General features: G+C 57.9%; 2 protein-coding genes across 2 annotated transcripts in view; one reads left to right on the top strand and one right to left on the bottom strand.

The window, feature by feature from the left end:
• LOC122371424 (nuclear factor of activated T-cells 5-like) overlaps positions 1-7,923 on the top strand; it is a 37,626-nt gene extending 29,703 nt beyond the window's left edge. The window contains exons 12-15 of the mRNA XM_043347755.1: positions 3,635-3,700; positions 4,000-4,134; positions 4,397-5,986; positions 6,284-7,923. Coding sequence (XP_043203690.1) covers positions 3,635-3,700; positions 4,000-4,134; positions 4,397-5,986; positions 6,284-6,288 — 1,796 coding nt within the window. The 3' untranslated portion in view covers positions 6,289-7,923. The remainder of the gene's footprint in view (positions 1-3,634; positions 3,701-3,999; positions 4,135-4,396; positions 5,987-6,283) is intronic.
• Positions 7,924-8,550: 627 nt separating this feature from the next.
• The window catches only part of LOC122370548 (ATP-binding cassette sub-family C member 8-like), a 35,658-nt gene continuing 21,457 nt past the window's right edge, over positions 8,551-22,751 (bottom strand). The window contains exons 9-26 of the mRNA XM_043346226.1: positions 21,863-22,025; positions 21,383-21,561; positions 19,925-20,053; positions 17,791-18,818; positions 17,187-17,451; positions 16,288-16,425; positions 15,850-16,056; positions 15,096-15,514; positions 14,536-14,720; positions 13,996-14,136; positions 13,385-13,776; positions 12,927-13,084; positions 12,521-12,716; positions 11,899-12,139; positions 11,259-11,500; positions 10,726-10,913; positions 10,138-10,241; positions 8,551-9,779 (exon numbers count right to left, since the gene is read on the bottom strand). Coding sequence (XP_043202161.1) covers positions 9,412-9,779; positions 10,138-10,241; positions 10,726-10,913; positions 11,259-11,500; positions 11,899-12,139; positions 12,521-12,716; positions 12,927-13,084; positions 13,385-13,776; positions 13,996-14,136; positions 14,536-14,720; positions 15,096-15,514; positions 15,850-16,056; positions 16,288-16,425; positions 17,187-17,451; positions 17,791-18,818; positions 19,925-20,053; positions 21,383-21,561; positions 21,863-22,025 — 4,743 coding nt within the window. The 3' untranslated portion in view covers positions 8,551-9,411. The remainder of the gene's footprint in view (positions 9,780-10,137; positions 10,242-10,725; positions 10,914-11,258; positions 11,501-11,898; positions 12,140-12,520; positions 12,717-12,926; positions 13,085-13,384; positions 13,777-13,995; positions 14,137-14,535; positions 14,721-15,095; positions 15,515-15,849; positions 16,057-16,287; positions 16,426-17,186; positions 17,452-17,790; positions 18,819-19,924; positions 20,054-21,382; positions 21,562-21,862; positions 22,026-22,751) is intronic.

Genomic DNA, 22,751 nt, shown 5'->3' with positions numbered 1-22,751 from the left:
TTTAGGCTGCGGGCTGTTTGGGATTGTGGATGATCTTAAAAGATGTTGAAGATGAGTCAGTAAAACGACCTCAGAAAATCAGGCTAGGTTGTGTCTGGGCTTATTTAAGTTAGGCTAAATCGAAATTCGCGCTAGGCTGTACCCGCTTATGACGTGTAAGGTTCTCGCAAGATGCAAAGTCTTCCGGAATGTTTAAATCATTTCGTCTTCCGATATAAAAGCGAAATATTTGGCAATGAAAAGCGTAGTTGAGCACTCGTGTGCTGATTTGCTAAGTGCGATGAAATGAACATTCCATAAGAACCATCTTGGTTGAAGAATGGCAGAGGGTTCTAGTCTGAAAATAACAGACATCCGGGATGCGAAACACTGGTAGTCCCGAGTGGGGAGATGTGAGGTAGTAGAGGGAAGGACGTCGGGATAGCAAAAAGGGACGTTAGAGTGATCCGTGATCACTTCCGCGAGCTAGCATCAAAGGCGTTAAACCTGTTAAAAGAATAGCGGGTGTTTCCTCGCGTTCGGACAGTTGGAAACTGACGGAATCTGGTCGTTTTGGCGGTCATACTAGAGCCGGGGTATGTGGGTTTCAAAATTGAGCCGAGGTGTAAGGGGTCGGTGGATGATCGGCTGGGGTCTGGCAAAGTTGGGATCTGAGGAAGCTAAAGGACCGAGGCTTGGAATTAAGGGATCGGGTAGAGTTGCTGGCAGCTCGCACGGTTGACTGGGTCTGTGGAGATGCGGTTTAGGTTGGGTCAGCGCGGGCGGTGACTGGGTGGGAGTCAGGGGGCGGGCGGGGGCGGTGGTCGGACAGGGAGGGAGACAGTACGGGCGGTGGTGGGTCGGAGCAGGGTCCCTCAGACCGCGCCTTCTGTTGGTTCACCAGCTGACCAATCTGCCTCCCCTCAGCGCCGGTCGGGTCGCTCAGGCCGTGCCCAGCAGCCGCTGATGGCTACCCAGACCAGACCGAGTCCCCCACCTGACGGTAGAGACCCGGGCGGGCGTCCTACTCTAGGGCGCTAACCGGACGTATGTCGGCGGCCAGTGGCCGTCCGCCCAGTAGCTAGCTGGTAGAGGTGGTGGGTTTGGTGGCGGAGCTTCTGCATTCTCCAATGCCACTTCGACTATCTATCTCCGCTTTTGCGTAGCTGGCTTTGACGGACTGTAAATAGACGGACAGGTTTGGTGTCGGGATCTAGGGGTGAAGGACGGCAGATCTTTGGCAAAGAGAGTAAGGGGGTTAATGAGTAACAGCTTTAGTCTGAGTTCCATATTGTTCAGTCATATTGGACACATTCCTCGGGAAGAGGGAGACTGAAATAAAAAGTGAATATTTCCCAAACCGGGAAAGTTTGAGCGTTAAGTAAATTTCAATTGAACTTTAGGTCATTTGAAAACTTCGAGTTGATATATCCAGAATCGGGAGCATCCAACGTGAAATTGGGCGAATACGGTGGGGTGGAAATTGAAAGGGAATTGGAAAAAGTGAGGGCAAAGTTTGCGAATATTTCACCCCAAAAATTGGTTTACTTGCTAGTTTATCCAAAAGTTGAACAGAACGAGCAAAATCCTTCCAAGGTAGATGAATTCTGGTCAGTACAGTTTGGCAGATGACACGGTCGGGAGGAGACTGGTTGAAGCTTGGGAGTGGACCTGCCGACACCGCTCCTGTAGCGGCTGTCTGTGGTCCGGGCAGGGCCGGGCCGGGCCGGGCCGGGTGTCCCGTTCACGTCTCTGTCTGTCCTCAGCGCCCCAGGCGGGCCTCCCTCGGCGCGGGCCGTCGGCGCGGCGGCCGACCTCCAGCGCGGATCAGGTCCAGTGTCGGTCGGCCGGTGTGCCCAGGTCAGAGCCGCCGGCCGTCCGCCCTCCTCACTGGTCCGTCCCGAGCCCGCCGCTCCGCTCCTGACTGACCGCCGCTCCCCGTCCGCGCCGGCTGAGGGGCCGCCCTCCGTGTGCTTCCGCAGTCCCGACAGCCCCGCTGCTTCCTGTGTCCGCAGATCGCAACCCCACCGCTCCTTGTGTCCGCAGACTACATATAGTCCCGCCGCTATCCCCGTGTCCGCAATCCCTCCGTGTGTCCGCAACCCCGCCGCGTACCAAATGTCCACAGTCCCTCTCTTCTCCGACGGCCGCTGTGTCCCCTGTTCCTCAGACTCAGCTTCAGTCTACCCTCCGTCCTGCCTCTTGATCCTGCGTCACGCCGTCCAGAGTCGCCTGGCGCCCCTCAGCGCGGCCTCTCCGGCTCGCGCCCGCTGTCCCGGCGGCCGAGCCTCCGTGTGGTGAACCAGCCTCTCACCGCGTCCCTGATCCGCCTGTTGCAGCTCCTGCCGCGCCCCGTCGGGCTGCTCGGCCGGCCTCGGTGACCGCGGCGGCTGCCGGCGGCGCCGAGGTCGGCTCGGCGGACTGGCCGGCGGACCTGGCCTGACACGCCGTCCAGATGCCTCCCCACACCACCCGTAACGTAGCTGCCGCAGTCCAGCACTGCCGACACAGTCGCTCTGTAACGTAGCTGCCGCGGCCGCCTCCGCGCGGCGCCACTAACGTACCTGCCCAGAGTTCAACGTAACAAGCCTGGCGTGTCGCCCGCCGGGCTGAGTCGAGTACTGAGTTCTGTACAAAGTTGTGCTAACAGATTCTCCGCCAGCCAGATTGACTTTGTCGGAGGCAACATGTACTAGTTTGCTCTTCGATTGTTTGCCGAGACCGGAGAGTTTTGTTGTTTTCTATGCTCCCGCTGTGTATGCTATGCCGTTTTGCTGTTGTGTACATGTGTAGAGTGTTGTTTCGGGGCCGGCCCGCGCCCTTTGCCGGGTCGCGCCCCGCCCGGGGTGCGGCTCTCCTGTGCACGGAATGTGAGCGCCGCGGTGTGACTGGCTGTGTGAAAGCCGCGCCCGGCAGGGGCTCGCCCTTCTCGGTCCGCAGAATGGCTGGAGGCGCCCGCCGCCGGGCTGACCAGCGCCCGGCGCCGCGCGCCGCGCTTCGCTCCCGGCGCCGGCCGACGCCGACTCCGCCGGCCGCGTCCCGCTCCGCGCCCTCAGTGCGAGCCGGCGCCGCCGTCAGCGGCCGACCGGCCGGACGGGGCGCGGACCGGCGCGCCTGGCCTCGGTCGGCGCCAGCGCCCAGCCGCGGCGAGCCCCTGTCGAGCGGCCGGAGAGTGGCTGTCGCGCGCGCTAGTGGACCCGCCCTGCGTGCCTGCCAACCTGGTCCGAGAGCTGCCGTCTGTGAGAGGAGGCGCGCGCCCGGGGGGTGGGACGGGCGGGCGGGACGGGAGGCCATAGAGCGCCGAGTTTGGGCCGATCGGGGCGGGCCGGGAGGGAGGCGCGCGCCTCTGTCTGAGTGGGCGTCTGAGTGCCGCGAGTGTGACTGAGGAGGGCCGCACCCGAGGGAGCTGTGTGGTGTGCCCGTGCGGCGGTGTGCGGCGGCCGGCGCGCGCCGTCCCGCTCACTGGAGGACGGCCGCCGCGTCGGCCGTGCGCCGCCGCCCGGTCTGTGGGCGCGCGCTCCGCGGTCTGTGGCCCCGCGCCGGCCCGCTCAGAGGCCGTCCGGCGGCGCCACAGACCGGCGCGCGCCGTCCGTGACCGGTGCGGCCGCGCGGCCCGCCGTCCGCCGCCACCGTTCTGACTGTGGCGGTCTTGCAGAGCTGACCTCCACACCTGACCGGGCCGAGACCGGCGGCAAGCAGCTGCCCAACGGCGTGTCGCAAGGTGAACACCCGCGCCGGGCGGCCGAGCCGTCCTGGTGGTTACATCTGCTCCTATTTTCCTCACACGCATAATTATACATGTTCATACTCTGTGATGAGCTTTGCATGCATTTGTTTTGTGCCTAAACAATAATACTGGTCTATAAGAACGGCATAAACAATTGAGATGAGCTTTGCATGCATTTGTTTTGTGGCTACGCAATAATACTGATCAACAAGAACGGCATAAGCGATTGATGTGTATTGGATCTGTTCGAGGTTTTGCGACTTTAGGTCTAAGACACGTTCTTCTCTTTACAGCTGCCATCGCGATAAACCGACACTTTGCGGAGACTGGCGAGATCCTGCTGGGAGCCGGAGTTCAGCCGACAGAGCCGGCCATCAAGACGTCGCCATCGGCGCGCGCAGAACTCACAGACCCCGCTGCTGTCTCAGGTAAGTCGAACTGACACGGACGGTCTCTGTCTTATGTAATGAAGGGGATACATCGGGCTTGTTTTTCATTTGTATAGAAACATGACAATAGTTGTCAACCCTTTAAACCGTTAATTTGTGTGCTACGCCATCGTGCTACTGATTCAACGACCTGTGATAAAGCGACCCACTTTCGTTCGTCGTTGGATCATGTGGGAATCGTCAAATTGCCCAGTGAGGACTGAGCGGCCTGCTGACTTTCTGTTACCTACGTGTCCTGCAGTGGCCGTGCAGCGGCCGGCGGCGCTGGAGCCGCGGACGGACAAGGTGCCGGCCATGCAGCTGGTGCCGGTGGCCCCGGACGTCGGATGCTCGCCGAGCATGTTCGTCACGGTGGCCCTGACTCAGAGCGCGGCCGGCCCGGCGCCGCTGATCCAGGAGGCGTCCCCCGCGACGGGGGCTGATTGGACGAGCCGACAGGAGCAGAGCGTACCCGTGAGACAGGAGGTGGCTACTCCGACCGGCTGGGCCGCGCAGCAGCAGCAGCAGAAGCAACATGCTCAACAACAACAGGCCCAACGGCAACAGGCCCAGCAGCAACATCAACAGCTGCAACAGCGTGTTCAGCAGCAGCAACAGCAACAACTCCAACATCAGCAGCAGCAGCAACAACAGCATGTTCAGCAGCAGCAACAGCAACAACTCCAACATCAGCAGCAGCAGCAACAGCAGGTTCAGCAACAGCAACAGGCGCAGCAGCAGCAGCAGCAGCACGCGGCTGACGCGGCCGAGGCAGACCAGTGGAGCCCTGCCACGCGCACTGACGTCTCCCCGCAGGCCGTCTGGCCTTCAGCGACGTCCCAGGCGGACTCGTCACAGGTCGCCGCCACCTGGTCCCCGCAGTCGCTAACGGAGACCCCCGCTGCCACCGGACAGGAGGCGTGGTCACCGACCACAGCCCCCGGCTCGGCAGAGACCACCGGCTGGCCGTCGCCGCAGCCCGAGGCGCCGGCCTCGCAGGCCGCCTGGTCCCCGCCGACCACCGAGACCGCCTGGAGCTCGCCCAAGACGGAGACGCCCGCCGCCAGCGGCTGGGCGGCCTCCGTGTCGGCGTCGACGGACGGCGCCGCCGACAGTCTGTGGAAGCGCGAGGTGGCCACCATCGTCTCCGAGTCGGTGGTGCAGAAGTGGACGGCTGCCGATGTGGTGGAGGCCGTGTCCCAGCACGGCTGGTCGGAAACGGTGGCTGCCCCGCCGCAGCCGGTGGCGGAGACGTGGCAGATGGAGACCGAGACGGCTGTCACCACTGCCGCCGACACCACGCCGTCCGCCTGGCACGGCCTGGGGCAGACTGCGCCGGCAGAGGGCGGGCGCAGCTGGAGCCCCGAGTCGGAGCCGACAACGGCGCGGGTGGAGTCCGACTGGACGGCCGTGACCACCGCCGGAGAGACGGCAAGTGGCGAGCAGTCCTGGTCTGCGCTGGCCGTGGACACCAAGACCAGCTGGGCACAGAAGGAGGCCGCCCCGGCTCCGGCGCCGGTGCAGACCTGGACCGCAGCGGAGGTGGAGAAGACGTGGTCTGCCCCGCAGCAGCAGCAGACACAGCACACACAGCCCCAGCCGCCGGCCGAGCAGCCGCCCCAGTGGACGCCGGCCGCCGAGGTGCCGACCTGGTCGCAGCAGCAGCTGGCGGACGTGCTCCAGGAGACGGTGGCCGCCTCGGAGCCGGCCCCCGCGCCCGCGCAGAGCCGGCGCAGTGACCCCATGTGGGGCGAGGTGGCGTTCCCTGCCCCCAGCGCGGCGCCGGCCGAGGACCCGCTCAGTGACCTGCCCAAGGGCATGGGACTGATCGACTACATCAACGGAGACAGCGGTGAGTGATGACGCACCCCGCGTGAGCAGAGCTCGGCTTGGTCAGAGGCGATATTTGTTAACTCCAGTTACGAAGATCCATGCCATTTATTAAACTCAGTTGTAGCCTTGTCTTTGTCCAGTGCGGTCTTAACACTATTCTTGCGCTCCCTTTGTACCTTTTCTCGGTCTCCTTGTGTAATAATTGTTCGGATTCCTTCGATGCATTTTCGTTGAATTGCCATTTATGTCTGATTCCCCCTCACGCTGCTCTTCGTTTTCGATAGCATCGCTGATGCTTGTACCGTTTCCGTTTCAGTTTAAACGTCTCCGTTCCGATGGCAACCTACCCAGCCACCAAACCGACTGAGAATTACAGACATGTGACTGAGAACTGAACAGACCGGCGAATCTGTGACTCAGAACTGAACAGACTGGCGAGTCTGTGACTGACTGAGCGGAACAGACTGGCGAGTCTGACTGAGCGAGCCAGTCCGGACTGAGACTGAACTCACTGCTATCCCCGACTGCGGGACGTGAACTGTCCACAGCGTTGGGTGTGACCGTCTGGCCGTCCGGGAGGTTCCCGCGGCCACGACGCGAACTGAGCGTGATGGCAGACCTGCGACCTCGGAGCAGCTCCGCTCTTGAGTTGACCCGCGGTGATTGTGGTGTTTGTGATTGACTAAGACGGCCCCGGGCCGCCGGACGAGCTTCGAGTGATCGCGCTCTGACCGTGTGAGTGAAGACGAGAGCGGCGGCAGTGCGCAGGCTGCGGCGTGAACAGTGACACCGCGATGGGATCAGTGGACGTGGGGAGTGAAGGACTCGCGGACTTTGAACATTGACGGAGAAGGACTAGAGGAGGCGGAGTGAGACTAAACGTTGCGTCAGCACAGCAATGGAGGGGCTTTCAAAACAGTTTTGTTCCCTTATTTTTGTACATACAGTGCCATCCTGTATATATCGTCTCGCATGCAGTTACCTAAGCCAGGTAGTTGTCTTTTTGTACTGTATCGTTTCTGTAGATGTCGTGTAGAAGGCCTCGGGCCGCACCTCTGTCCCTGTATCCTCGGCCGAGCCGAGCGGCAGTCCCCGCGGCCGCCGCTGGCTCGACTGACGCGCCAACTCGCTGTGGAAGCGTCTGCTGGTCGTGTTGTTGCCGTGAATGTTGCGGGCTCTACGGGAGCGTTTCAACTTCACGACTCTTGCCAGTGCTCGTGCTGTGTCAGGTTGTTGACGGAGCGGTCTCGAGGGGCCCTCGAGTCGCAGTCGCCCGTTTTCTCAGGCCGCTCGTTGTCAGAGTTTAGCCCGCTGTCACGGCAGTTGGTGTAGATGTGGCGGAGCGTGCGTTTCCAGTGCTTTCGTTGTTTGGTGTTTGCTGTTGAACGCCCGAGGCCAGCGTTGTTATGTAAACCAGACGCTGTTTAGGTGTTACAAATCTTGGCCGACCGTTGGATTTGATTATACGCTTGAGTGTACTGGTATGTTGGAAGTATTCCTGTTTATTTTTGGTCGTTATCAGGTGCCGAAAAGGGAGTGCAATATGTATAAATTGTACAAACCGGGAGACGGAGCGGGTGAGCGAGTGCTGTGCGACCTGTGGTGGTTATATTAGGCACCGCGCGTCTGTCCAGTGTGACCGTCGGCCTGTTTGTGGCTGTTTGTAGAGAATTAGTGACCATATATCGGGTGCCAAACGGGCCGACGGCGGCCCGCGCGGCGTCGCACTGTACAAAGGTGGTCGGACTCTGGGCCGGGGACGGCGGAGACCGCCCGCCCCGGCCGGAGCGGACGCCGGAGACTCCGGCGGCCGGCCGCCGCCCGTCTCCGGCACTATCGAATGTCAATTCAGCGGCGAGTGGGTGGGCCGGGCCGGGCCGTGGCGCCGGCCGGAGACGGTCCCCGGTGACACCGACACCCGACACCGGAGGCGGACCAATACACGGACCACTCGGACACGACGCGTTTGGACTGGGGGGAGGGGGAGGAGGGCGCCAACGGCGTCAGGATCACGGAGTAATGAGTTCCGGATGGACCGGGAGGCCACAGATGTGGGGTGGTTGGACTGCACGTCTCCGATGGGAGCGAGAGGTCTCTGGATCAAAGCCGGCTCTCTGTAGCTTTTCAGGGCCGGCTTCCAATCGGACAGCCTGGGAAGCAAGTCTTTGGCAGGGGACAAAACTGGACAAGTGGCACAAGTTCAACCTGTGTTGAACAGCCCATGCTGCAACGAAGAGCTAGAACTAATGTCGAGCATCAGTAATAGGTATTAAAAATGATAGAATGATACCAGCCGTCGTCACGCCAGAACTCGGGATGGGCACCTGAATCCGGTCGGCGTCACACGCGGGCACAAGTAGAGATAAATGAACAGCGGAATAAATAGCAGGCATACCACGCAGCGTCAGATGAATCTCACGACCAGATGATAAATGGAGGTACGGTGCTACATCTACAGATCTAGGCAAATACCTATCACCGCTCAAGACTATTTGTGGCAAATTGCACCATTCTACTGGCACTATTATCCGGAAAGACTTGATCAGTCTTTACATGCACCATCAAACATGTTCGTATGTATTTCATACAAATATAGCCTCTGTATTGTATAAAAGCGCGCTCAATGAACGATGGTTGTGCAATGTACACGTGGTAATACTCGGGCGGCACGCAGACTGGCCCGTGGCGTTGGCGCCCCTTCACTGGCCTGCAGCCGGGGCGGGCTCGGCACCGCCGGCCTACCCACCGCGCCGGGCAGGCAGAGTATTGGACACACAGCCAATCCGCGTCCAACAACAGTCAATATAAACAATACACGGTCAAAACAGGTCATAGAAGACGTAACACTCGACTGGCGCAGTTGAGTCGATTTGACACGGTAAAACACATCACGCCGGTGAATCTCATACACGATAAAAGCACATATAAATCGCGAAGTCAGTTTCACACACGACTCCTTCGTGACTGGTCGGGAACCAACGGTCGGAAATAGTCCTTCCATCTCCCGACGCACGAGTCGCACGGGTCAACTGATCAGCTTTGAGTCCCCTGATCTGGGTTAACCATCGAAAGGCGTAATCTCAGTCGTGACCTGTGACCCGACGGCCACCACCCGCCGCTGGCTCTGTCTCCCGGCTTCCCACAGAGCGGAGGGAAACGCCATCACGTTATAGCACCGATCAGTCACCACGTCAATGTGATAGTCTCAGACCCGAGGCAGGCTACCCGGCCCCAGTGCAGACTGCAGGCCCGGCAGCAAGGATTCGCAACCCTATGTTTGAAGTCTACCGCACCCGCTGGCCGGGTCAATCTTAGTTCCATTGCTGGACAACGTAAAGACCACACCCCAAGGTCCATTTCTTCGTCGCACTGGCATCCCTCGTCCTCCCTAACCCCTCCCCATCTCACTGTCCCTATCCCACCCACCCTGGTGTAGATCCGCCCTCATCCTATCCTCTCGGTCAAACTCGCACCCTGGTCGAGCGCGGCTCGCAGCATGCCCGCGAACAGTCCGTCCCTCTTCTTGGCCAGTTGTTTGGGTGGGCCCTGCTCGGCCAGTCTCCCGCCGTCCAGCACCAACAGCAGGTCGTAGTCGAGCACAGTGGCGATCTGGTGGGCGATCGTGATGACCGTGCTGTCTCGGAAGGCGCGCTGCACGATGCCCTGCAGGGCGCGCACCGTCTCCGCGTCCAGAGAGGAGGTCGGCTCGTCCATGACCACCACACGGGCGCGCCGGAGCAGTGCGCGCGCCAGACAGAGCAGCTGGCGCTGGCCGACCGAGAAGTTCTCACCGCCCTCTTGCACCTCCAGGTCTGCAGGGGGAGGGGAGTCAGGTGTGGGGACCACTACTACATACAGGTCTGCCGAGGAAGGGGACGGGACGGGTGTGGAGACAACTACAGGTCACTAGATGGGGAGGGGAGAATAGGCACTACTACTGCAGACATACGGCGGGCATCTGCAGCCAAGGCCCCTACCCCACTCTACCCTACTCTACACCTTAGGTATGCGAACTAAATAGTACATACAATATATTAAATGATAAGTTCACTTTCAGGTACCCCGCTATGCGACAGCTATGCGAATTGCGAACAGCTATGTCCAGCAGATACTCTGCTATGTAAGTCACTACGGCTTCGACCCGACTAGGGGCTGTGCTGTATGACTTACCCAGTCCCCTGCCGAGGCTGGAGATGAAGTCCTTCAGCTGAACCAGCTCCAGCGCCTCCCACATCTGATCATCGGTCATCTCACACTTGGGGTCCAGGTTCGACCTGAGGGGATAGTACAGAGCACCACTGTGAGTACACATATCACACCTGGGGTCCAGGTTCGACCTGAGGAAATGATAGAGGTTGCTCGCTGTGACTACACACAAAGTCAGAGCCAGCTGAATGCCACAGACTTCTCCGACCTCTTCATGACCCAACCCAGCCCTCCAGCCTTCAAACGCAGTCCCGATTTCGTGCCGTTCTGATCTCACGTGCATTGCAGTCGCGACTGCACATCGTTCATAGCTGCCCTGAACTAATTCATTAATTGACATTCCCACTTCAGTTTGATCAACCTCCCAAACCCCAACCCACTCCTATATCACACCACATTCTGACCTCACAGTCCTGGAGCAGAGCAGCGGCTCCTGCGGTGCGCCCCTTCCCTCCCCCGGTCATCCTCTCTAACTGACCTCACTGTCCCAGAGGCAGCGGCTCCTGCGGGATGAGCGCCCCTTCCCTCCCCCGGTCATCCTCTCTAACTGACCTCACTGTCCCAGAGAAGAGCAGCGGCTCCTGCGGGATGAGCGCCAGCCGTGATCGGACCGCGTGCAGCGGCAGCGAGGACAGGCTCTGTCCGTCCACCTTGATACTGCCCTCGAGCAGGTCAGACATCTCGAACAGCGCCATCGCCAGCGTAGACTTGCCGCTGCCCGAGCGGCCCACCAGCGCCACCTGTCGAGAGCGGACGGAGGTATCGTTAGTGCCGACAGACGAACAAGAATGTGGGAATGGTGGTGTTACGAACTAAGGAGAGCCGGGGGACGAGAAGCACGGTCCGTAGGGTTCGTTCTACGTTCCGAATGATTTTGATCCAAAAGCTTTGAAGATCCGAATGATCCGAAGGCTTTGACTAGGTTCCATTACTTGCTGCAAAATCTCCATCATAAGACTTTTCAGCCACACTCAGAGGTTCTATGCGTTACCTCAAGGGTTCTTTCTATTGCACTCAGTCATACGATCTTTCTTCCGTGGCTCCAGGGACCCCTTACAGTCACCTCCCGCGCCCTCATCTCTCACCTTCTGTCCGGGCTCGATGGTGAGGTTGATGTCCCTCAGGACGGTGACGGTGACGGGGGTGAGGGGCGCCGTCTCGGCCACCTCGGCGGCCACCTCTGTCGCCGCCGTCACGGCCGCCGACATGGCCGCCGCCGCCGGAGCCGTGTTCGTCTCGGCCGGCAGCCGGGCCGCCGACTCTGAACTGTAGCCGATGGTGGCCCCGCAGAACTCGATCTTGCCGTGGCGCGGCCAGTAGTCGGCCACTGTGGCACGGAGGGGGGGGGGGAGGGATGGTCAGTGACCGGGCGGTATCAATCTCTGAAGGGTAGAGTTCATACACGACAGATTGGTAGCAAAAATTGCTTAGACCGAACCGCCGGGCTGCAAACTGGTTGATCGAAGTTCGAATACACTGTTTTGCACTGACAACAGTCATCGAAGAGCCGATATACTGTTGACAATTAGTGCACACGCCCGGGGGTGCTCAACCATCGCGTTCCCTGGCTCCTGGACCCCTCAATACTGTTGTTCGATTTTTTCGTCACGTTCCTGTTCCCGTTCCTCTCCATCATTCCTTCTCTCTCTCTCCTGACTCCCTTCCCTATCCCTCTTCTATTTCCCTTCCTTTCCTGCATCTCCCCTCTTTTCTTCTCCTACTCACCGATCCTGTTCTGCCTGTAGTCCTCCGCCCGAAGGCTTCCATACTTCTCCACCCGCTCCACGGCACACATGTACATCTCGACGTCACTCAGCGACCTCACCACCCAGACCAGGTACATGGGTATGAGCAAGGTGTAGTTGATGGCCAGGCCGACCACGCCCGGGGAGAGCTGGTCGCTGTGCACGGCCACACCCACCGCCGTGATGCTGGACGCGAATACGATCACGGCGCCCAGATAGTCCTGTGGATGGAGGGGGCAGGAGGGTGGTTAGCAGATCTAGTGCAGCCCGATAATAGGAATGGGGGGGGGGGGGTGATACCGTCTACAGGATCACCCAAGAGTTCATATCACTACTTCAATGGATAGATCGCTAGCTGTGATAGCATTCGAAAACACACAGGCCCGTGAGACTGATTATAGCTTCATCCATTTCCGTACTTAATTTATCATCAAATCGCCTGTCCCTTTTCTTCCTCGTTAAGCCCTCCCCACTCCCGAGTTCCCTCCGCTCTACCGTGCACCACCATCTCTCCCCAATGTTTCTCCTCCCTCCGCTCCAAGAACACACTTTTCTCCTTCGCCTTTTCCATTCCCCAGCCCTCTTCCCCTCCTATCACTCACCAATGCGATTCCCAGCCAGCGCTGGCCGCACTCGTAGAGCAGTGAGGTGACCAGGTGCGTGTCCACCGCCTGCAGCAGCGCCGAGAAGAAGCGGCCCTGGTAGCGGTAGGCGCGGATCACCGCCAAGCCCGACTGGGTCTCGGCGAAATGCGACTGGATGGGAGAGCGCGCGATGCTGTCCAGCCGCTGTAGCTCGCTGTGGGCAGGAGAGGGGGCGGAAATCAGTAGAGACTGGCGGGCAGCTGGGGCACGGGAGTGTATTGCCGATGTCAAAGTTAGCGGCATTTTATTTAGTTGCTATGGACGGTTCGTCACACTCCAACAGAGCGCGTCACAATGTTCTCATATATTCCCTCAAATCCTCAGTCACCCCATCACCCACCCCCGTCCCGTTCAAGCGACTCACATGGCGAACGTGCGGTAGAACCTCTGCAGAAAGTAGTAGATGAAGCCGATGACTGTGGCGATGATGATGAACCACCAGTTGACGATGGTGTTGGCCACCACGGCTGTGGCGCACTGCAGCACAAAGTACAGCAGGATGTGGATCGCCGTCGCCAGTTTCTGAAACGCAGCAAAGGGCAGAGGTCAGTCTGCGCCAGCGCTTCACGCATTAGTAACAAACTGTCCAAGTTACAACATCCTGTAAAAAATGCAAATGCTTTAGTTTGCTCAGGCCCGATATGCAGATGCAGCCTGACTGCCTTAGTTGGACATCCAAACTCGCCGCAATAGACCAACAACACTATCGTCGCCATGCAATAATCCTACAGCTGGTCAACGCCCGATACGGTCCTAACGGCGCGCTATACGTGAAACACGTGCTCGTAGCCAGCCTTTCTCATCCCTTCTCCCACCACGCACTTTGTCGATGAAGCTGACATCTGTCGAGAACCGGTTGATGATCCTTCCGGCCGGCGTGTGCTCGAAGAACTCCTTCCGGCTGCGTGTGACAGCGTTCAGCAGTCTGTTATGGAGGTGCCGGCGGGCGCGCGCCCCTGCGTACTGACCGCTCACGTTGGCCGCCAGAGCCAGCAGCACGGCCACGCCGCCCGACACAGCGTAAACGGTCAGGTAGTACCGGGTCTGCCGCTGCACGTACTGGTCGTACGCCTGGCTGACGTTCTGAGGCAGCACGGTACTGCGCGCCTCGGCGGCCGCCTGCCGCTGGCGCCACTGGCGGGCGTGGGTGATGTTCCACTCGGAGGCCGACTCGCTCCAGAAACTCAGCCAGTAGTCCATGAAGAAGTGCATCCCTGGGAGGAGAGACAAGGTTAGGTGGAAGCCGGCGAGAGACGGGCAGAAACGAAAGCTGTGCGGTCGAGACTGACCGGGATTTTTTCCGCATAAAATGCCAAGTAAAAGATAGAAAATGGCAGCAGTGTCGGTTCAGCCTTGTCTTTAGATTCCACAACAGTTCATGTATGACGACCAGACAATTGACTATACAGTAGCCTATTATAAACCACACTGACCCTGAGTAAGCAGGAACATGAGTAGATAGAGGGCTCCGAAGCCCCAGCCGCACGCCCGGATGTACTTGAGGTAGAGCTTCTTCGATATTTTGCCCTTCTCCCGTTCCTCCTCGGAGAATCGCCTCGAGTCCACCTCGGCCTCTGCAGAACCAGACGCGACGAAATACGTCAGCAGCTATTCACCCAGCACATCCCAAAACGTTTAACTTGGTTAACACATGGAGCTGAACATTCCTTTAAAATCTATCGAGTAAAAAAGATGAAGCACGATGCTTTAGAATACAAGTGCTACACTTAATACATATTGAACAAAAAATGTACAAATACTTAACCATAAAAACCAAAGAACAGAAGCCTTGAGGGATTCTTCCCTTCGACCAGCCTGTCCTACAATCGCGAAAAGGACTAGCGTCCGTCCCCGCCCCGTGTACCACACATCCCTGTGCCTCCTCAGAGACGGCCTGTTGACCGGAGGAGGACGGGTGTTAGGTGCGGAGGGGGCCCCGATAGATACTGGTGCGCCCACGGCCGTCCACTCACCCTCCTCATCATCGCAGGTCTGTTCGCTGTGGGCGGACGCTATGGAGACATTGCGCGACACCTGGGGCCGGGCCGCCGGCGGCTCCGGATCCAGCGAGACGAGCGCCGTCAGCTGGTCGGAGGGCGGGTGGCCCGACAGGTCCTCAGACGACGGCGTCGGACGCGAGCTGGAGCGCAGAGACGGCCTGTGGACCGGAGGGTGACGGGTGTTACGTGGGGAGGAAGGCCCGATAGATACTGGTGCGCCGTGACGTCTCAGTCCATTAATCGGTGATAACCCGATAATGAAAGGCGACAATATAACAAATCTGCATTCGCTTCCCTAATGATATACGGCATAATGCTCTAAGCATGGTAAAATGAAAGAGACGTTTTTATTACTATCCATCATATGAGACGAATGCCCTAAAGCCCTTAGCGGAAAAGGCATGCTGCGTCGAGAAAAGTCAGCCTCGCGGGGAAGAGGTATTAGAATGATGCACTTCGACAACAGCTGTTACTCTAGCAGACCCAGTAGTCCGGTTTCTCTCAGCAGACCTCCCGCCGTCCGCGTCCCTCACCTGCCCATGAGTCGGTGGAGGCCGTCCGCCCAGCGTCTGCCGGCCTCCGAGACGGAGCCGCTGCGTGCCGGGCCGCGCGGCGACGGCATGGTGGGCGGCAGCGAGGCCATCCTCTGCAGGGTCTGGCGGCGCGCCGCGGCCGCCGGGTCGCCGCCCTCCGCTCCGTCCGTCAGCGACTGAGGGGTGCCCGGGGTGGCCGGTCGGAGCGAGCTGGAGCGGCCGTACTGGCGCGCCAGCAGGTCCCAGCCGCGGCCGCGGCGAGCCGAGGTGGTCCAGCGGCGCCGCGGTGCAGAGCTGTACTCCTCGCCGTCGTCCAGACTCATGGGCAGCAGGTGCGACACCTGGTGGCGCAGGGAGGTGTTTCGCCGCAGAGCCGAACGGCGGACCGAGAACGAGTCGCGCGGCAGCGCCGGCCCCTCCTGTAGCGGAGAGAGGGGGTGCGATGGTCAGAACGGCTGTTGAGAAGAGAGTGTATGCGATAGAACGGCATTGGTTTACAACATAGCAAGTCAACAACCCGTAAAAACTGTAACACTACCAAGCGGTGACGTCATTATTCGGATGGCGAGCCATCTCAAATCAAATCACTTCATTCAAAACATCCATTTTCGCCACTGCTTACCGCACACCGTCGGCAGTCTGCTCACCCCCGCCCCCTCCCGTCTCCTCTGGCCACTCACCGCCGGCAGTCTGCCCCCTCCCCCTCTCCCCACACACACACCCTCAGAGAGTCTCCCGTCCTTTGGCCACTCACCGCCGGCAGTCTGCGGAACTTTTGTATGACCTGGATGAGTCGCCAGCGCTCCCGTGCCGTGCGCGTCTCGGCGGCGGCCTCCTTGGTCTCCTGCTGCTGGTCGAGTCGGATCAGCTCCTGCCAGCGGTTCACCAGCTCCGGCTCGGCGGCCTCGATCTGCTGCAGGGTCCCCTGCTGGCGCACCCGGCCCGCCTCCAGAGCGATTATCTGCGGAGCAGAAGGGATGAGTGTGACTGGCTATGGAGCAGTGCGCGGATAGGTATCGCTGGCTGTTTGGTATCTATCGGAACGATGATAAAATCACCTGCGCTATTAGATATAAAAAGAAGTGTTCCTAAACGTGATAACTAAAACCACTCTTCGGGTATTTTCGATATTACCTCCGCGTTTATTCTACCATCGGCTTCGCGAGCTGCGCCAGGCGATGACACCACGCACCTTGTCGGCGTACTTGAGGTACTGCAGTTTGTGTGTCACCAGGATGACGGTGCGCCCCTCCTTCAGCAGCATCTTCCTGATGCCGTTCTCAAACACGTGCTGGCCCACGTGGACATCCAGCGCCGACAGGGGGTCATCCTGGGGAACGGCGAAGGGCGAAGGTCAGGGGTGTAGGGAACAATGATAGAAACTACCTGACACGTGAACGTGAAAGCGTCAGTTATCGAAATAAGTACGCTGGTGACTATTGTAAGCCAGCGTTTTGTCGCATTAATGACATATGACCTGTGTACAATATGCAGTACCATAGAATAAATCAGGATTACGTCGCAGCTTTCCACGATGCAACAGGCGGCCGAACTATCAGCGATTCTGCATTTGGAAGGTTAGCAGGTACCACATTCTAGTACGAGGATGAACTAATCCTTGTGATTCAGAGGGCTAACTACAGAGAAACGGACGAACATTTATCATGGAATACGACGATGCAAACCCACAGAAGTCGCACCTCCGCCCACTTTAGTCCCTAACGATGACCCAACAGGGAGTGGTACCGGATGTATCCACTGCGACATGGGTCCGAGCCATCCCACGAGAGCCCCCACACGAGACGGGCTAACGGCGTCAGTGCATCCCACGACACAGGTCTGAACTATTTCACGGTATAACCCACACAGAGCGGACTCAGATTTCAGTGCATCACACGTCGAAATGACCCCATTTATCCCACGACAATGCCCACACGACAAGCGTCAGATCTGAGCTCTGAGCCCACAATGGCAGAGTACGGACTCAGTTTATCCCGCCGTACTCCACTAAAATACACATGACACGGCATTATGCTCTGATCAATTAGAGACCACGAGCGATATTAGCATCCCTCACCCCCAGCTGCTTACCAGTATAACACAGTTGGCGTTGGAGTAGAGCGCGCGCGCCACGGCCACGCGCTGCCGCTGACCGCCGGACAGTACGCTGCCCTGCTCGCCGATGGCAGTGCTGTCCTCGTCCGCGCCGAGCAGCTCAATGTCCTTCCGCAGGTCACAGGCCGTCAGCACGCGCTGGTACCGGCCCTTCTTCAGTGGGCGGCCGAACAGAACGTTTGCCCTCAGAGAGTCGTTGAAAAGCCATGGAGATTGAGAGGCGTAGGCGAATGTCGTGTTTCTGAAAAGAGGAGTAAAGCGGATAAAAAAAAAATGTCAGGAACGGCAAACTACCATTTGTATATTGACGTGCAGACCACAGTGTAACTGATATTGTAAGTTGTAACATATTTTGTGACGTACAAATTTTGACGTTGAAATAACGATAAATCACTCACCTGTTTTCCGTTACTCAACGCTAACACATCACATCGATGCTTGAAAAATAGCTGTCCTTTAAGACACCTTTTGTGATGTGTCAAGTACATTATCAACATGATTTGCCCGCCCTTTCTCAACAAACTGTCTCCTAGACCACCCGTTTACCTCCTCAGCACTCCCTCGTCGCCGTGCGTCTCACCTGGCCCAAGTGACGCTGCCGGCCGTCCGACACAGCTCTCCCAGCAGCGCCGTCACCAGCGACGACTTCCCGCAGCCGATCGGACCGACAATCATCGTCAGCTTCCCCCGCGGCACCGTCAGGCCCACGTCCCGCAGCGCCGTGGCTCCGCCGCAGCGCCAGCAGAAGCTGGCCGCCGTCACTGTCACCGCCGGGGTCTGCGGCGCGCCGGCGGACGGCGGCGCGTCCTCCCCGGGTTCCGTGAACCGCACGCCCTGCAGATTCAGCGCCGGTTTGGGGGTGATGGTGGGCAGTGGGAAGCGCCACGGAGCCCCGCGGCCCTCCGGCTGGTCGGCTGGACGCGGAGAGGCGCGGGCGACCGAGCCGTTCGAGGCGGTCACCGCCGCTCCGTTGGTGGGTGGCTGGGTCAGGTGGACGGCATTCCCGTTGACCGCGGGTGTAATATGGTCGGAATTGTTACCGGCTGGCTGTGTTCCCGGCTCGGTGGCTACCCGTTCCTCCATGTCCCGAGCTCCGTCTGTCGGGGATGGTGAGGCCGGCGCCGTCCTGCGCCGCTCACTGCCACCCTGACTGTCCGCACCAGCACCATCGGTACCACCGTCACCACCGGCTCCATCACCACCCTCCCTGCCGGCGCCGCCGTCACCAGTTCCACCTCCTCCCTCATCACCATCCGTTCCACCACTTCCCTGTCCACCATCCCCATCCCTTCCTCCTCCGTCATCATCTCCCTCTCCTCCAGTGGGGGACGGAGAGGAGGACGAGGTCGACTCCTCACTCGTCTCCGTCGCCGTGAACTCCTCGTCACCCTCCGGAATCTCCTCCAGCTTAAACACAGAGTCCTGGCTCCCCCACGCGTAGGCCGGGGATCCGGAGAGTCTCGGTCCCAGAGTCGCCGGTGAGGAGAGTTCCAGGGATGTGGGGCGTTCTCGGCGCGGTGCAGAGTCAGGCAGTTCAGTCCGTGAGGCGACAGACGAGGTGCTGGTCGGTCGGCCGGTCGGAGCCGAGGACACCACCGAGGTTTGTCTCTGCGGGGAGGGGGAGGGTCAGCTGAGGGCACCACGGAGGTCTGTCTGCAGGGAGGGAGCGAGGCGGATCAGACGCTGAAAAGAACTGATAGAGAGTTGAGTTACAAGGGACGATTCACATATCAGCGATATCAGTAAAGCTGGGCTGTTATACACTTGGACAGTAAAAACTAACAGCGAAGCCGACAGAAATATGTGCGTCAGAGGTGAGCGATTGTCCATAATGATGACTTCAAAAACAGCTGGAGGGGTAGGTACAGTAATTTCCACGTTACCTATACATCCCACCGTGCGACATGGACACTGCTGATGATTACGCTATCGAAGATGTTAATGAGACAAAGTGGAAGGCCAATCGTATTTAGTAATTCATGTGACGATCTCAGAGCAGCCACACACTGAATTGACGGCCGCTCATTACTTTGTGCACTCCATTAATGATGCAATATTACACCGAGCACTGCTGACGCACTATGGGCCCTGCATTACAGCGCTGGTGTCACATTAATGAGCGCATCTCCCAACGCCGGGTAATGCTGGGCTGAGACATCCAATACTGCGTGGTTGTCAATGCCGGACTCTCCCCTTTGTGGTACGCAGACTTCGTGAAGAGACCCCACATAGATACACAGTGACGGTTTACGCATCGGAGTACACAAAGTCGCAGTGTAAACACCGCTTTACGCCAGCCGCGCGTGGGTTTCCCGACACGCAGCCAAGTTTCCCTGCGTGGTTCGGAGTTCCCAGGGGATGTTTGGACCAGTCCGCTGTCACACTCGAGACTTTTCAGCGAGACATCCAACACCAAGAGTCAAACCAAACATACCAACAATTACCCGAGTGACAGAGCTGGCTTACAGATGCGACACATTCAACTGTTATAACTGTTGTAGCATTTCTGTATGCAAGTTTGAGAATTTGTCAGCGCAGTGATCCCAGATCCCTACCCTTACCTCTACCAGCTCCGGCTGTTGTCAAATTCATGTCATTAGCTCACATGTCCGTCTATAGCTCACATTACATTTCCCCTGAAGTTTCACTTCTTTAACCCTACCTTACTACATGCATGTTCCACTCTTACACCCCATCCACGAGACATCACTCACCCGAGACGCGTCGCGTTCTTTGAGCCTGATGGAGAGTTTGGAGGCGAGCGCCACCGTCTGCGGCGGCTCCTCGTCAATTCCCTCGACGTCAGCCAGTGCCAGGAAGTCGGTCAGACGGCGAATACTCGCCTGTCGGCAGAGTGAGAGCGGGTGAGAGGGACGGTGTCCAGCAGGGCAGTCGCGGGGTGAGAAAGAACAGTGTCCAGCAGGGCGGGGGTGAGAGAAGGTAGCAGGGAAGCCTTCAGCAGTGTCAGAGAAAAGAAGACCATTAGCCTGGAGGCGGACGGTCGGATTCTTTCGACTGGAGAGCGCTTAGTCTTCGGGGTAGACGAGCTTGTTGTGCCAGTCTGAAGTTGTCAACGACAACTTCAAATATCAAAGCTAGCAGTGTGACGCGTGATTTCTAAGGCGTCGTCAGTCATCATCAAAACACTAACACATGGAATATTTAGGGTGGTTGATATTCTATACGCCATAGCATTAACACGAAAAAGCTCATCTAGTTACGCTTCATTGCGCAATCCGCGGCTAGTACAATCCGTGACTGAACACCTCTATGGAATATTTCGCACTAATCACCCGTAACCAGTTGCGGTATATTCTGTCGGCCGGCGGCAACACAGGAGCGCAATCTGGCACTACCGTCAACATTCAGTAACCGGACATCGTCTCAGAGGTAAACAGCGACTGACGGTCCAGTCGCCGGCCGCCGGGGCCGCATCCGGCCCACTACATACATGGCACTGACATGACATCAGCAGCCGAGATACAGACGTTGGACGGCCGTGGAACGATGTAATATGGGTTCCAGGGGAGGGAGATAACGGGGGATCCACTGGAACGAGGGGAAGGTCTGTATCGGACAGACGGAAATTGCGGATTTGCATAAATCCGCGACTATTAGGTCACGACAACACTGCAGCCTATCGCTGAAATTGACTCCAGACAAATCGGCGTAGAGTTTGCACTGAAAATGCAATTAGCAATGCACATATTGCACACGAGCAAACTATCAACCGCGCCGACTCAGACCGCACGGCGTGCAACTGTGTGCTCGGTGCGTTTCCGTGTGCACAAAACGTGCGTGCGCTGGGCAAACTTCCCGGAAGCGCAAAAAATGTACGCACAAGCAAATCAAGTGATAGTAGAGCACACGGAAGAAGGAAGTTACATTGTGCGAGTCATTTTGGTTTACTTTACATCAAATATCCAAATACGCAAAAAGACAAAATAAGTCGGCGGCTATCGAATGTCGCCCTAACTGCCCACTCATTTCAGATAGCTCGGCATCTACTCGTACACGTTCCCAGTTGACCCGTTTGAATCAGTTTTCGAGTACCTAATCATTAAATCCCACGTCATAAATAAAAGCCTCAGCAATGACCATCGACCCTCTACGCCCCTGCCAACTACCCCCCCCCCCCACACACACACACACTCGTCCCCTACCCGCCTCACCTTGGCGTCAATGAGTGCCTTGACGACGATAGGCAGCACGAACAGCGGCACGGTCAGTTGGTTGAACAGCGCCAGAGCGCTGAACACGCGAGCAGAAACCAGCGGCTCGTGGCCGAGGACGCCGAACAGGCCGAAGGTGGTGACGGTGACCACGGTCAGCGACGACTGGGTCAGGAACGCTGCCGGGCAGAGAGTGGAGGCACAGGAGGTCACAGGTCAGGTCAGATCAGAGATCAGCTCACATGTCAGGTCATGTTAGGTTAGGTACAAGTCGATTGCAGAAGTACAATAGGGAGACGGTCCACGGCAGGCCAGAGAAAACATGCGTTTTGGTCTATACAAGAAGTATTAAAGGAATACAACACCGTCATCGATAAGAAATTCCGTCCTTATTTCATACATGACACCATACAGGGCCGTGTATGTCCTCACCATACACGCCTCCCGTTCCACCAAACTATGACCTCCCACATGACGTACTGTTCAGAGCCCAGAAGAGTGAGTCCTTCATCAGCAGTTTGAGCTCCGCTTTCCTGATCTTCTGGATTTTGTCCTTGTACACAAACTCCATGGCGTTCAGTTTGAGCATCCGAATTCCGCCCACGAACTCGGCGGTCAGGCTCAGACGCTCGTCGCCCTTTTTCTGAAACGAAAAAAAAAACATTTGTTGACGTTCACACCATAAGTGGGTATAAGCCTGAAAGGGATACTTGTCGGCACTTAACCCTCGCACGACCAGGCCATTTCTCATAACACGAACGACCAGGGGGGGGGTTGTTACGACCCCCCCCCCCCTGGCGTTTCGAAACGGAAGGTCGTAGAGCTTAGCGGAAAAAACCAACGGATTGCTCTCAACGAGATCTCGCGATTGGTGGTATATTTTTTGGTCCTAGGTCAACATTTGACCTACTTATGACCGGTCAAAGGTCAAATTTTCCGAAAAAATCAAACTTTTTCAACTTTCCGCGGCGATTGCGGCAAAACGGTGGGAGATATCGACTTGAAACCTTCACTATCGTGTTCCTTGATCAATTCTCTACCGTTTGGTATGTATTTCGTTTCCCTAGCTCTAAAAATGGCGCGTTGGGAGCGCCGGAAGTCGGCAAGGTCACAGTCGGCGGCAGAAATTCGAAAAATCAAAATTTAAATTTTTGAAATCTGATTGTATTTTTGGATTTGGGAGGTCCATTTGCTCCCTATAGAAGCTAATATTGCTGCATATTCCCATTGAGGTGACAAGAATTAGCAAAATAGTGGTTCGGGCGCTTTTCAAAAATAGTACCGGACGCTGTTCCTCTTGTGACGTCATAGCTCCGTGACCTGACCTGACCCGGTCAATTTTCTTGCACCACACGATAGCCAATGCTTG

The sequence above is a fragment of the Amphibalanus amphitrite genome, unplaced genomic scaffold (genome assembly GCF_019059575.1).
Source record: "Amphibalanus amphitrite isolate SeventyFive unplaced genomic scaffold, NRLGWU_Aamphi_draft 000035F_arrow, whole genome shotgun sequence".
NCBI classification, from domain to species: Eukaryota; Metazoa; Arthropoda; class Thecostraca; order Balanomorpha; family Balanidae; genus Amphibalanus; species Amphibalanus amphitrite.
This window is presented reverse-complemented; position numbering and strand designations above follow the sequence as displayed.